Source organism: Phytophthora infestans, genomic scaffold (genome assembly GCF_000142945.1).
Source record: "Phytophthora infestans T30-4 supercont1.363 genomic scaffold, whole genome shotgun sequence".
Classification (NCBI taxonomy): Eukaryota; Oomycota; class Peronosporomycetes; order Peronosporales; family Peronosporaceae; genus Phytophthora; species Phytophthora infestans.
Genome location: NW_003303396.1, coordinates 34,881 through 48,866, shown reverse-complemented (window position 1 = coordinate 48,866; position 13,986 = coordinate 34,881). Strand labels below are relative to the sequence as shown.

The window sequence follows — 13,986 nt, the reverse complement described above, 5'->3', positions numbered from 1 at the left end:
ACCCCACTGGCAGGACAACCGCACGTGCTGACAAAAACTGCGGAAACCTACAAGAACAAAGTCCGTCAGTATTTATGCAAAGTATGTTCGGCCTATTCCGACAAGGAACATCGCAGCTTCGAGACGCCGTACTCTTGTGAAGAATGCTCGCTTACCTTTGGGGGTCGCGTGGCTCTTTGCAACAAGGTTCGCAGAGAGGAGCGAGGCAACACCGACACGTGCCATCAGACATGGCATATCACCTGGAAGAATGGCACCATCATCCCACCGGACATGAGAAAGAAAATTAGATTCAGGAAAAGAAAGCTGCAGGAAGTAGATGACGAATAGCTCACCTCTGATCTAATGTGGAGGAAACTTTGCCCATTTGTTGTTTACACAAGTCTTTGCTTGACAAATGGGCAAAGTTTTCTCCGCGGAAAGCGCGGGGTAGCTGCAGCGCTCTCCACGCCACCAGTTTTGGCGCGAATCGCCACGACGACTTCCGTACATCGAGTGTGAAAGGGTAACGAGTGCTACAGACATTTTTCACGATTTTGCACAAAATGTATCCATCAATCTAGCCAATTAGGACTCTTGCATTTACTGGTAGCATCATAAATTGTACTAGAATCCGGCTCGATTGCTAGAAGGGGGCTACAAACAGATAAACTTCACACAGGTACGCCGTCATACTATAGGAAAGCTTATTCCTTTTATACAGCATAAACAGAGGGGCTAGAAGGGTTAATTGAGGATATCTACACTTTCAGGACACGATTGATGCTGAAACAGGCCAATTATCTTGTCCGGCCGTAGGGCAGATCGTATTGCTCGTCCGTAGTGCAGTGCCAGAAGTTCGTGCCGACTGATCTCCGAATAATACACCGAGATGGCCGACAGGATCTACGTGATCCTGCGCCGGAACGTCGACTTCGTGTCCGCTCCTATTTATTAAGCACACTCTGTTACCAGCCTCTTGCTAGTCCCTACCCTCACTTGTGCACTACCTGGCTAATTCTGTTGTGAGCGACTCGCGCACCAAGCTTGACGCGCTGTTTCCAGCTTCTTCGTTGCCCAGCTGGCACGCCAGCGCCCACTCCTACTTTCCGAAACACCCGCCGACCCAACCGACGCGCTGCACCCAGCTTCATCGTTGCGCCTGTCGATCGGCAGGTACTCCACATGCATTCCGCTTTCGATATGAGACCCTTTGTCATGGCTCCCGCCAACAGTCTTCATCGTTGGGCGCGGCGCCCCACACACATCTCGTGCTTCATCTCGCTTCCGGCTGAGAACCCCTCGTTAAGGCGTGCGCCAGTAGCCCCCCACCGATGGGCGCGGATCCCATGTACTTCCATCGCGTTTTCAGCAAGACCCCACAACAACGGTCCCCACCGATGGGTGCGGTGCCCATATACTTCGTTTCGCTTTCGGCAAGACCTCCACAACAGCGGCCTCCACCGCTGGGCGCGTCACCCAGACACTTCGTTTCACCATCGACAAGGCTCAGCCTTCGCCGATGAGCTCTCAGCCTCCGGCAAGGCCCAGCCTTCAAACCGACGGTCACGACGTCCGAGACTTCTCTCAACCTACGGCAAGGCCCAGCCTTCACCGAGGGTCATAACGCCCGTACACTTCACTTCCGCTTCCGGCAAGGCCCAGCCTACACCGCTTAAGGAACGGTACCCCCACCCACTCACACCGTTTCTGACGGAGAACTTCATCGTCCGGCATCATGCCCTTCAGCTGCCGTCGTGGGCGGTGCCCACCTACTCACTCTTTTCATACGTACCCGCTTCGTCCGACACTCCACACCTCAGCAGCTGTCTCCAACCAGTGCTCACCTCCTCGTGATCAGCTTCACTGCATGATCCATTACACGCCTTACTCCAACAAAGGGTCTTCCACGACCCGTCCTGCTGCGAACAACTCGTCGTATTCCGCACTAGAGACCCACACGTTTTCATCGTCATCGGGAACAACTTGTCCACTCCTCGCTGGCCGTAACGCGTATTCAAGGACAAAGTATCCAGCTTTATTGCGACGTCTGCGGCGTCGAACCTTCACCAACTGCTCACTCGAGATTCGCCACTTAGCAACGCTGTTCTTCGCTCTCCCTTTTCGTTTGCCAGTTGCGATTCTCGTTGCTGCCGGCACAGCCGACGACGTTGCTCCAGCAACCGCGTCTGCTGCCTCGACATCTTCACTTTTCTCGGCTTGCCCTTCATGTTCCAACTGCTCTTCGATATCAGCTGCCACACGCTGCAATAAGTCCACCGGATAGTGATAGGTAATGAGGAAAGACACATGAGCTCAATTAAGAAATTCTCATACCCCGCAGGCTCGACGATCCTCATTGGACCGATCCACTGATGCGCCAACTTAGTCGCTTTTGGCCCCTTCGGAGGTCGGTACATCCAAACTCTGTCGCCTGGTACAAAGTCTCGTCGTTTGCGTACTTTACGATCATAATAGCGTGCCTGACGTTGTTGTTCCCGTACTCGCGCTTGATTTGCTACCTCATGACTCTGTCTCAACGTCCTCATTAGCCACCGATTATACTCCGACAGTTCTCCTGCTTCCGTCACGTTCGCTTGTTGTAATAACTCGTTTGGATTTCGCAGCTTCCTTCCCATCATCAACTCGTTGGGCGAAAGCGCCACCGTAGAGTGTCGTCCCGAGTTGTAAGCGTACACCGCAAATGGCACCCAATCCGCCCAGTCATTTTGTGCCTCTGCTTGCATGTATGTGGACACACAGTCCTTCCACGTGCGGTGGAAGCGCTCCACCAAACCCAGCATTTGAGGTCGATACGGCACCGGATTTACTTGCTGTGCTTGCAGTAACATCACTAATTTTTCGACCACCACTCCAGTTAACTCTGGTGCTCCATCCGTCAGCAACTCACGAAACACGCCAAACTTCAGTACGATTTCCTCCATCAGGAACTTCGCCACATTGTCGGCTGTGTGCCGCTCCACCGCCTTGGCCACCGCGTAACGAGTAGCATACTCCACAGCCGCAATTACATACCGCTCGCCGCCTCCGGCCACTGGTAGAGGGCCCGCCACATCTAATGCCCATCTATCGCCAACATCTCCTCCGCGAATGCTCCGCAGTGGCGGAATCACCTCCCTCGGTTTTGCCTTACGACTTCCACACTCCTGACAGCCTCGTACCCATCGCGCTACTTCTCGTCGCAAATCCGGTCACCAATAATGTCTCGCGATCCGTTCGTAGGTATGAGGCGCTCTCAAATGACCCGCCCAAACCAAACGGCATCCGCACAAATTGATACAAGCCTTGCTTGATCGTGAAGGCCGTCTTCGGTCGGTCCCGCTCAGCTACGCGTATCTGCCAATATCCAGCTTTCAGGTCTAAAGTTGTAAACAGCACCGCACCTCCCAAGGCTTCGAGAGTCTCATCGATCCGTGGCAGCGGATAACCGTCTTTCTTCGTAACTTTGTTGAGTGCTCTGTAGTCAATACAGAACCTCACCTCCCCGTCTTTCTTCTTGACCAGAACCACAGGAAAACCCCAAGCACCCTCGCCTTCCTCGATTACACCGGCGTTTAACATCTTGGCTACGTTGGTGGTAACCACCGGGTCATCAGACTGCGCCATACGTCGTCGTTTTTACATGATTGGCGACGCGTCTACTGTATCAATATGATGTTCTATATTCAGTGTAGTGGCCGGTGGGCAATCCGTCGTGCTCTCCGTCGTTCTGCGGTACGCCCGCAACAGCTTCATCATCAAATGCTTCGTATTCTCGTCCTGCTCCCCAATGTGTACCTCATCTTCATTGGCCAGAGGCTTCTCCACGTCGCCCAACTCGTTCAACCAGGCCAACACATGTTCACGACTTAAACCTCCATTGACTTCCAACACCACCATGTCATCATCTAATGGTATCCACGTTCCTAATGCCTTCTTAGACGGTAGTCGCACCTCTACGCCACTTGAGTTAATCGCCGGAACCCACGCCTTGCCGCTTTGTACCCGAGTTATCGTCGCGGCCAGCATCACGGTTCCAATGTGCTCCGTCGGCACAAAGATACCCTTTTCCCCGTCCGTGGCAGCCACCGCCACTTCCACAGGCACAACAGCGCTCCCGATCAGCTGCGTCCTCTTGGCCATACGCACCGCTGCCACCTTCACGCCCTTATTCTCGTCGAAAGTCCGGAAAGGAATCACCACACGCCGCCCTTCATCGTTGTACCGCATTTCATTGGTGTCGAAGTCCATAGTCGCACCGTGACTGCGCATGAAGTCAACACCCAGGAGGAACTCGTCGGTGCACCCGGCCACGATGCACGCGTCCACACTGATCACATCGCCATACGCGTTGCGCATGGCAAACCGCCACACACCCACTACGTCAAGAAGGAACCCACCGATTCCTTCCACGTAATCCACGGGAGCTACAATATCAACCCGATCACCAACCCGCATCCATGCCGTGCCAGCAATGGTGAACCTCGCGCCGCTGTCCAGTTTCACTGCCCGTTGTTCACCATCAACCTCCATCCGCGCGGTTGGCAACCCGTCGTCAGCACCGACATACTCCACGCCATCAGCGACATCACCATCGCTTGTCTGAACTTTGGGCCGTTGAACTAAACTTACTCTTGCGGGATCTCCACTAGACGGACTCGTATTGCGGGTGCGAGTGGCGCGGCGATCATCCAGGTCCGCCAGGGCGCACTCTTCTACTCGTTGTCTCACTGCTCGTCGCTCTTCGTCGGTCGCTGTACTTTCGCCTTCGTCGCTTCCTCTTCAACCCGCCGCCGCTCCTTAGCTTTCGTTACTTGCATTTTCTTCCCTTCTCGTCGCTTCAGCCGCCGCGCTGCCCGCTTCTCCACCAGCGCCGCATCCGCATTACCCAGTTCATCGGTCACCTGTACTGCGTTAACGGGTAAAACACACACTGCGCCTTCTCCAGTCCGACACCCGTCCGCTTGTTCCGCTTTGTTTACACTTTCTTTCGTTGGCGGGGCTCGCACTAATCGAGCGCCAGCCATAGGTGGTCGCACGGTCGCCAAGTAACGTTCCGCACGCTCTTCATCTCTGGCCAGTGTATCCGCCTGGATACACTTCATCACTCTGCTCACGTAAGTCCCCTCGCTCTGGTCGTCCACCTCCACCGTCACCTGCTGCTCAACTCCTTCTTCGCCACCCATGCCACCGTCGATCTTGGCTTCTTCATTCTTGGCCGGCACCAATTGTCGGGGATCCGTTGGTGGTGCCGGACGCCGTAGTCCCCTCACTGCGCCCGACACTAGTTTTCCGCTGGTTTAGTTGTTTCTGGTCGCCGCTTCATATACTCCTCATTGCGGGCTTTCGCCTCGGCATCTGAGCAGTCTCGTGCAAAGTGGCCATACTCGCGACACGCGTAACACCTAGGCCCACGTGGACATTCCGCCACACGATGCCCAGACTGCCCATAATTAAAGCAGCTAAAACCCGGAGTGATTACCGCAACCGTAAATTGAGACATTTATGGTCGTTTTAAAGACTTTATGGTTGCGTTACCCAAATTCATAAACTACCTGCGAAACTAAAATAAAAAAAAACGCTTTCGTCTTAGGTAAGTATCTGTTCTTTTAAGTTCGATTCGTTTTAAATACGATCATTGTGAGCCTCCCATTTCAGAAATTGCCGGGCAGCGAGATGAACGGGCGGCTTGCGCCATGAACCACGAGCTCCACACCCTGAAGCTGACGCTACTGAAGACCCATGAGTCGTGCGCAGGACGCGGCCAAGCCTGGTACGTAATGCAGTACTTGCGGCTGACGCAGCAAAGTTAGTTTGATCTTATGTGCGAATCCGTAGACTGGCGAAGGACGTACGAGGCTGCGAGACCTGTATGCGGTAATTGGCATCGAAGACGCCCAACGACAGCAGTAGCGATGATAGCAGAGACGAGGATGCGTCTGCGGGCTAGGAGGATAGCAACGCGGAAGGAAAAGATTCATTTTCGGAGTCAGAGAGTGATCTATCATTGAGCGCTGGTACGCACGTTTGCTGTCATGTTAATTTTTTGCGATGTGCAATTACTTATATTAACATTGGGGTGTGTTTTGCAGCTCGTGTGCAACGCAAGAAGACAAAGAAAAAGAGAAACGAGAAGACACACGCAGGTAAAGTTGCTTTAAAGCGGTTGTGGTTGATTTAGCGAAGGTAATTTTATATTTAATTTGTTATTTTAGCCTCTATGAAGAAAGAGAAGTTAATCCGCGAATTACCACACCTGCCGTCGCTGCCGCGTCCCTTCAAGAAGCAGAAAATTGGGGGACAGTCGGGTCCGGCGGAAGGTACACAGCGTGAGCGACCCAGACTTACACGCCTGCCCAAATCCACTGCAGATTACACGCCTAGAATCCGAAAAAGTAAGCACCTTGAAGAGATGGACTCCATGAACGGTGGTGGTGAGGACGAAAACGTGAACGTGGTGGAGCCGTTCAGGCCGAAGGCACCACTTTTGTCGTGGATTGATTTTGAAAAGGAATTCAAGAAATACATGGAGAAGAATAATTTAAAGTTTCGTGTGCGGAGCTCCGAACGAACGGCGTCTTACAACACGTACGCTTGTTTAACTGGTGTGATCTGTCTAAACATATTAATTAAAAGGAATGCTCTTATTTTGTTTTAATTTAGCGCGCATGAAGCACAAATCCCTACTTCGTTTGAGTATTCGGAAAGAATCTACCGGTGCACTCACGGTGTATCCCAAAAATCAAGGTCCAAGAGGCATCGCAATTGAAAGCAGCGGTACTGCAAATGCACAGCACGGTTAACGGCCACCGTGAGTCGCGTTTCGGGCAATCACTACGAAATCGTGCTACGAAACCAGGTTCGAGACTTATTATTAATGTTTGCGTGATAAAGAATCCGGCTGACATCTGTAAACTTGTTGCTGTTTCAGAACCATACACATTCGCACGACAACAGCAGAGCACAAGCTTCAAGCTACTTGACAACGGCGACGCTGCCGCTGGACGAACAAGATATGGAGGATGTGAAAACATTGGCAGATGCGCGTGTTTCTTCTACCCACATCACCAATTTCTTGAACGACCGCATTGGTTAGTTGTTTATTTTTTATTATGTGGTACTATTCAATCTAACCGACTGGTATGCAATGTCTTACGCTGTAAAGATTGTAAAGTGACACCACAGCAAACCAGAAATCTTCTCCGGAGTATCATGGGGCCAGATTCCGCTCAGGATCGTATGAAAGACTTGCTGCATGCTCTTCGACAGATTGAAGGTAGCGATATGCTCGTTATCCAGGACCAGATGGACATCACCTGTGGAGCCATCATGCAAACGAAAGCGCAAAATATGATATTTGAGCGGTGGGGTGAAACCTTGACGATGGACTTCACGCACGGAACGAACAATCTTGGCTACCATTTAGGTACGCGCAGAAAAGCAACCTTATGTTTATAGCAACCTTAAGCGCAGCCTTAATTTTTTACAACAACCTTGGCTCTCATTTGGTTGCTACTGTTGTGTAGGGAGTTTGGTTGTCACTACGCGTACGGGTAGAGGGTTCCCAGTGGTTGACTTTATTTGCCTCAGTGAGAACGCTGTCACGATTAAAACGATCTTGGTATATTTCAAGGACAAAATCCAAAGTGGAAAGACGTCACGAGTGTGGTTATCGACAAAGATTTTGTAGAGTGGCAAGTGCTTGAGGAGTGCTTTCCAACCGCCCAGGTGCTACTCTGTCAATTCCACGCCATTACATACTGGAAAAAAGTGATGAAACGCAAAGTATTTGAGCTCAAGATGGCACAGAGAGAAGAACTTATCGAGTTGCTGACGAAGATGCTGTATTGGTGCGCTGCAGTCAGCAAATTTCTCTATTGCCTTTTCACTCATTTGTTGTGGTTACTGGGCAGCCGCACACAAGACGCGTATGTATCTGCAGATGATGCAATGAAGAAATACTGCAAAAAGTCAAGGAGGACCAATTTCTTTGCGTATTTTGAGAAAAACTGGCATTGGTGTCGACAAATGTGGTCGAACTATGAACGCGAAAAACATTTTACTGCTGGTAATACGACAATTAACAGGATCGAGTGTAATTGGAAATACTTGAAGATGCTTCTAGGCCTCAAGACTAGAATTGACAAGACGTTGGCGGGTTTACTCCAGCACCAGATGATCATCACGCGGCAGATTACATCCGAAATCGGGAAACAACATTCTTCCTCTCGATTGCCCAAGACAGTTTGTGAGCAAGGCACAATCGCCGGTATCCATCACAGATGAAGCTGATCACAAGAATACAGCTGATCACAAAAATGCAGATGATTACGAGAATGCAGTTGATTACAAGAAAGTCGAAAATTGTGAGGTTGGTGAATCTGCTTTACATCCAACTACCGACCCAGCGATGCCTACGCAGCGAGTGGATATCATAAACGTCCCAAAGCCGAAGACCCGAGGGAGACAACGATCAAATCCACAGCAGCTAAGACAGACAAAGCTTACCTCAGTTCATACTCGTCTCGCCGTGCACAAATACCCTAGTGATCTCACCGTACAGCTTGATGAGTTTGTCGTTTGGGCACGCAGCACAGAGAATGTCAGAGCTGTGGCGGGCATGATAGACAAATACCCTGTCCAACTAGACGATGCGTACCTCAGGGGTCGCACAATCGAATGCAGCTGGGGAGCTGTACGACCAGCAACGTACATGCACCCATTTGTAATCCCTGGAGACATCACGCGGTCAATGCAAGCTTCAATCAAGACAGCTAAGTCCGAGCAACGTCACCCAGATCCACTCGACGACCGCATCAAGAAACAAGGAATCGTGCTCGATCTCGTAGCTTCTATCGACCCCAAACTTTGGAAATTCAGCGGGTAAGGTTGCCATTCTCGTATGGTTGCTTTTTATTTTTATGGTCGTCATATTGTGGTTGCTATAACTGTGAGCTGTGATTTGTACTAGACAATACGTGGGAGCTGCAATTACATTCTACGCGATAAAGGCCAAGGTACAAGCATGGTTCAAAGATCGGAAATGGTTGGAGAAAAACTGGCGGAAGGTAAACTCCGATGTGGATCTATTTGCTGTGGAGACTGAAACGAGTGGGCTATCAGTTGATGCTGTAAAGGGGCGACACTGCACCATGGCAAACGAGGTGATCTCAAAGTTTGCATCCAGTCGACTAAGTTCTGAATATACGGCACGGTCGGGTAAGGCCTGCATCGCCTTCGAAAACGTTGTTGGTGGACTCTGTTGAGGATGGCCGAATGATAGCCCAATTGACTTCTGTTTGGAAATCATTGGAAGCACGGTGCGCACTGTTGTTTAATTAACATATTTATACTTTATTAACTTAAAAAGGGATGGTAATAATGTAAAAATCATTTTTATTAAGTAAAATGAGTTGCTTTGCCCCTTCCATAGTATATCACTATTAGTGATTCAACGGCAATCGGCTAGTGGCGGACCTGCGCGATGTCCAAGACCTGCTGACGATCAAGAAACGCGATCTGGATGAATGGGCGCGACAGGAGAAGGCTGCTCAAGCAGAGCTCCTGACGCTTGTGAGCGGCGGCACGGGGTCAAGTGTTACACCTCGCCCGAGCTTTGCGGCGCTGCAGGAGCTGTTTAAGAGCAAGATCAAGCGAGCCAAGAAGAAACCAGCTGCGGTGGCAAGGAAGAAGGGAAAGAGCCTGACAGTGCGAGAGACGGCGAGGAGCAGGAAGACGACGACGAAGAAGAAGAACACGAAGCCGAAGACTATGACGAAGATGACGACGACGATGCCGAAGAAGAAGAGGATGCCTGTCCGTCTGGATGCGACTTGACTCTGTACGAGAAGGTGCTGGCCCTGCGTGAGAAGCGTGCCGATGTAGACGACGCCATGGGGGAGCTGAACAAGGCGATCGAAGAGCTTCGGAAGGCCGGAGAGCGTCAGACAGCCAAGCAACGTGCGATTGACAAGGAGCTGGCTATGACGGAGCAGGATACGCAGCAGTTCCAGAGTGAAAAGCAGTTGCGCTAGACGTCGTGGTGCCGCTCAGTACGCGGCAACTATGTTGTCTTGAAGCCCCGTCTCCGACTCAGCAGAACTGTACGCTACCTGCTCAAGCTGCTGGCTGCCTCGTGTTCACCACTCGCGCCTTCTCTGCGTTGTCTGAGCGTATGAGTCGCTGCAAGCAGAGAATAAGAAGCTGCGTCAACAGTTCCGAGACCTCCACAAGCAGCAGAACGTGCTTGCTATGGAGAAGCGTCAGCAGCAAGAAGCCATTGCAAGAGCTCAGGACCGCAGCGAGCAGCTCATGCGACTGAAATTCGGACAGCTAGTGGACCTGGAGGTGCTGGACCGCGCTTGTGACGCGTCTTCGGTGGACGAGTTGCTGACTCGCGTCAAGTTACGCGAGGTCGAAGGTGAGCGATCTCTGCGTCAGACTCGCGTCAAGTTATGCGAGGTCGAAGGTGAGCGATCTCTGCGTCAGACTCGCGTCAAGTTACGCGAGGTCGAAGGTGAGCGATCTCTGCGCCATTGCATACCGAAATCCATCTCACTGGAGAAAAAGACTCAGTAGAGAGCTGATACTAAGACTAAAATCAATTGACGCCATATTTGATTCAGGTTAATGGAGCGAATACCAGTGGATTTACGCATCTCTGCTATAGCTGTACTCTCTCAACTTCAGTGACGATGGGAAACAGAATCTGCAGTTTTACTTTCCGAGCCCTGATTCCACGCAGTGTTCGTTCTTGGGGGTAGTTGGGGACATTCTCAGTCGGTAGTTCTGTGCGATCGGGGAGCGGAATAATATCTTCGAAAGTGCCGAGGTCTGCTGTGCTTAATGAGTCGGGAGGGGCTTGTGCGTCATTTGCGACGGGTGAGTCAGGAATGGCGTTCTCCCATGCAGCAATGCAACCCTCGTCGCCGTCTATGTCACCGCCATCTTCACCAGAATTGTCGTTGGCTCCATCGCTATCTCCTGCTAAAGCGAAGGTGTCGTGAAGGTCTCGGGTTACTGAAGGTGTTGGAGAAGATGCTATTTCGTGTGGTGATTGGAGCACGGGCAGATTTCCAGCTCCGCAGTAAAGCAAGCGACTTGCATGTGAGCTTGCATGGCTTCCTCGTTGCCTAGCATCTTCACTTCTTCTTGCTCGACCAGACTGTCGAACGGAGCTGCCACGTCGTGTGCGATCAGCGCTTGATGGAGTTCGATGACGTGGCGTAGTATACAAGTTAGAGGACTGCATCTCGGCTGTCTCATCAACTTCGACCGCTTCGTTAGCCAAATTTCGTCCTGGTGTGACGTTTTCAAATAGGCTGGGAGCTATACATTGTGTGTCGGCATGATCACCAACACTATCACATCGCTCAGGAGAGGAAGTGGTAGGGAAGCTCGGTCGGATCAAGTGGTGCAGTTGCTTTATCTTTGACTGTAGCAACACCTTTTGTATTTTTCTCTCGGTTTTTGCTTCGGACATGTTGTCTGACAATCTGCTGCTTGAGTGTTTTTTCAACACGCGTCTGGTTGCGCCGTGGAGAGTGAATAAGACCAAGCTCACTGAAGAGCCGTTCGCAGGTGGCGGTGTTCACAGCAACTGACAAGATAGTCAGCGCTAGCACCGGTAGCTTATCACACGGGTTATTCCTTTGCTGATACGTCCAGTATTGCATGATAGAGCCACTAAAATCCGCCGGGGTTGTGTTGCCGTACTGACCTATTATCCACGCAGACATTTCCCCTCGCAAGCCCGTGACATCCTCATCTATGTAGCGACGGTGATAGTACAGCGCAGATTCACATACGTCATGCTCCCTGGTCAGTCTTGTAGATGGCGTACGACGAGCTTCTTCCACAAAAACAGGATGAAGAAAATATCCCAAGATAAAAAGAGGCTGCTCACACGAAGCCCAGCGCTCTTCCACACATTCTACAAGCTTGTCTGAGTAATCACTAGCAGCAAACCTTAAAGATGTCTCCAAATGATTTCACAACGTCTGCTAGGGTGTTTTCATCGCGCTGCAATCGAAAAGACGCAATACAGAGGGGGCGCACAACTTTTTCCGCATCCTGTAGATCCCGCCAAAACTGTTGTTTCCCCAGAACCCGAAGTTTGTCAGGGAACTCGGTATCGTTTCTATATGCAAACGAGAAATCTTCAAGGGCCGATTTAACTCGTAATAGTGATGCAAAACATTTTTGCATGGAATTCCATCTTGTTAGACACAGCGAGAACAGCGCCGGAGCTGGAGACTTGCCGTATCGCGCAATCATTGCCCTATCAGCGCGGACAAGCCATTTCTCAGATGGAGAATTCAGGAACCTCACTGCAGCTGCGGCCTGCTCTGAAACATCTCTAAAAACTCGTTTTAGCACTGCTTTTACCAGATTATTGATGTCGTGGGCGAAACATCGCATGAAAATAATGCCAGGCCATCGTAACGCGAGAATCCGTCTAGCTCGACCACACTGACCCGCGTTATCAGTAACAACTGCTCCGACATTCCAGCCTCCATCAAGTAATTCTACCAAAATCTCTTTAAGTTGCTTTGCAATTACCAATGCATGATGCTCCGATCCGGTGGGACGTAGCGCATAAGTCATCACATCGCCAAATAGTGAAAGTTGACACCCCAAAATGTGTTGCTTGGCAATATTTTGCCAAACGTCCGAGAGAAAATTAACACGACCACCCGAGACTCGCTGAATTAATGCTAACGCTTTACGTTGTTCGCCAGCGTAAGCTTCTGCGTACTTGTCGAGTACATCTTTACCGAAAACATGTCGACCGGGAAATGCTCCTTCACACTTAGCATTCAGCCACATAAGCAGGTTACGAGCTGACCGGAGCCCCACGAATGAGTCAGGCAGAAGCGCTTCGGCCTGGAACTCCAGTAGGAGCCTCCAGAATGTATCTCGCTCTGCTACAGTAAAACTCGACGCATGTTTTGGCTTCTTATTTGAAGGCGTCGATGACTCGTCACCAGGGCGCTTAAATCCAACGAACTCGCCTTCGTAGTGCACGCATCGACTAAGATGTTTTTCCCAGTAATCTCTCCGTCCCCGGATCCGCTCCGGATCAGGTCCACGGTGGTCGATGTGGTGCTGCTGGCACCGGTTGCATACCGTCCAGTAGAGGGCGGAGTTTGCCTTCCCGCCAGTACGTGTGAAAAGCGCGCTAAGTTCGCCTGGGGGGCGACCGGATTTAGCTGGAGGGCGAACAACAATCATGAATCTCGGCGAAAGTCTTGTGGAGTTGGAAGAGAACGAAGAACTGGCTTAAATGTTGAGCTAGGATTCGAAAGATCCGAAGCTTGAAGTAGCTCGCTAACTTCAAGCAGGTCCATTTTTACAATGCTTACGTAAATATTTTGTAGAAACGTAAAAAGTCGAGTTATTAATAGCTTTTTACTTATTAATGTAGAAACCTTATTACCAAACTTGACAACACTGCGGTGCGGGATTGCTACGTCCTGTCATCATTGACGGCAGCTGTTGGATGGCCAAAGACACCAAACACGCGTATCACTTCTACCAAGTTCATGATTCAACCTGTCAACCTGAACCAAAGCCACTGGGCTATCATAATAACCGATACGCTACGTTGAAGACAAGGACACATTACATGTGCATCCCTACCTGTATGAGCCCGTGATTGACGAAGGTTATCATGGGGACATGGAGGTGGTTTGGAACGGTGTTAAGGACGGCGATGGTAACTCAGTTATGGAAGGGCTTTGTGGTTTTGTGGCGAGATGGAGTAAGGCATCGGCACCTGCGGCAAAATTATGCATAGACCCTATTGAGTGGATTGAAGCTCCACAGCAACCCGACTACTCAAGCTGTGGTGTGTTTGTTGTGGCCCAAGCTTACAGCTATGTGACCGCGAATCTTCGCTGGCAATGCAGATGTAATGGGCTCTCCCAAGTTGCATATGTAGGTAGTTTTATAGGTTCTTTGTAGTGGTTCACACCATTACATAAGTAGGTAGATTTGCATTACAAA

The 13,986-nt window shown here is 50.7% G+C and overlaps 1 protein-coding gene across 1 annotated transcript; it reads left to right on the top strand.

Annotated features, from left to right (window-relative positions):
• Positions 1-8,731: 8,731 nt before the first annotated feature.
• PITG_21364 (uncharacterized protein) lies at positions 8,732-10,557 on the top strand (the record flags this gene model as incomplete). Its single annotated transcript, XM_002894888.1, has 5 exons — positions 8,732-8,862; positions 8,951-9,047; positions 9,520-9,657; positions 9,711-9,993; positions 10,151-10,557. The coding sequence occupies 5 exons, from the start codon at positions 8,732-8,734 to the stop codon at positions 10,555-10,557; spliced, it is 1,056 nt and encodes a 351-aa protein (XP_002894934.1).
• Positions 10,558-13,986: the final 3,429 nt, after the last annotated feature.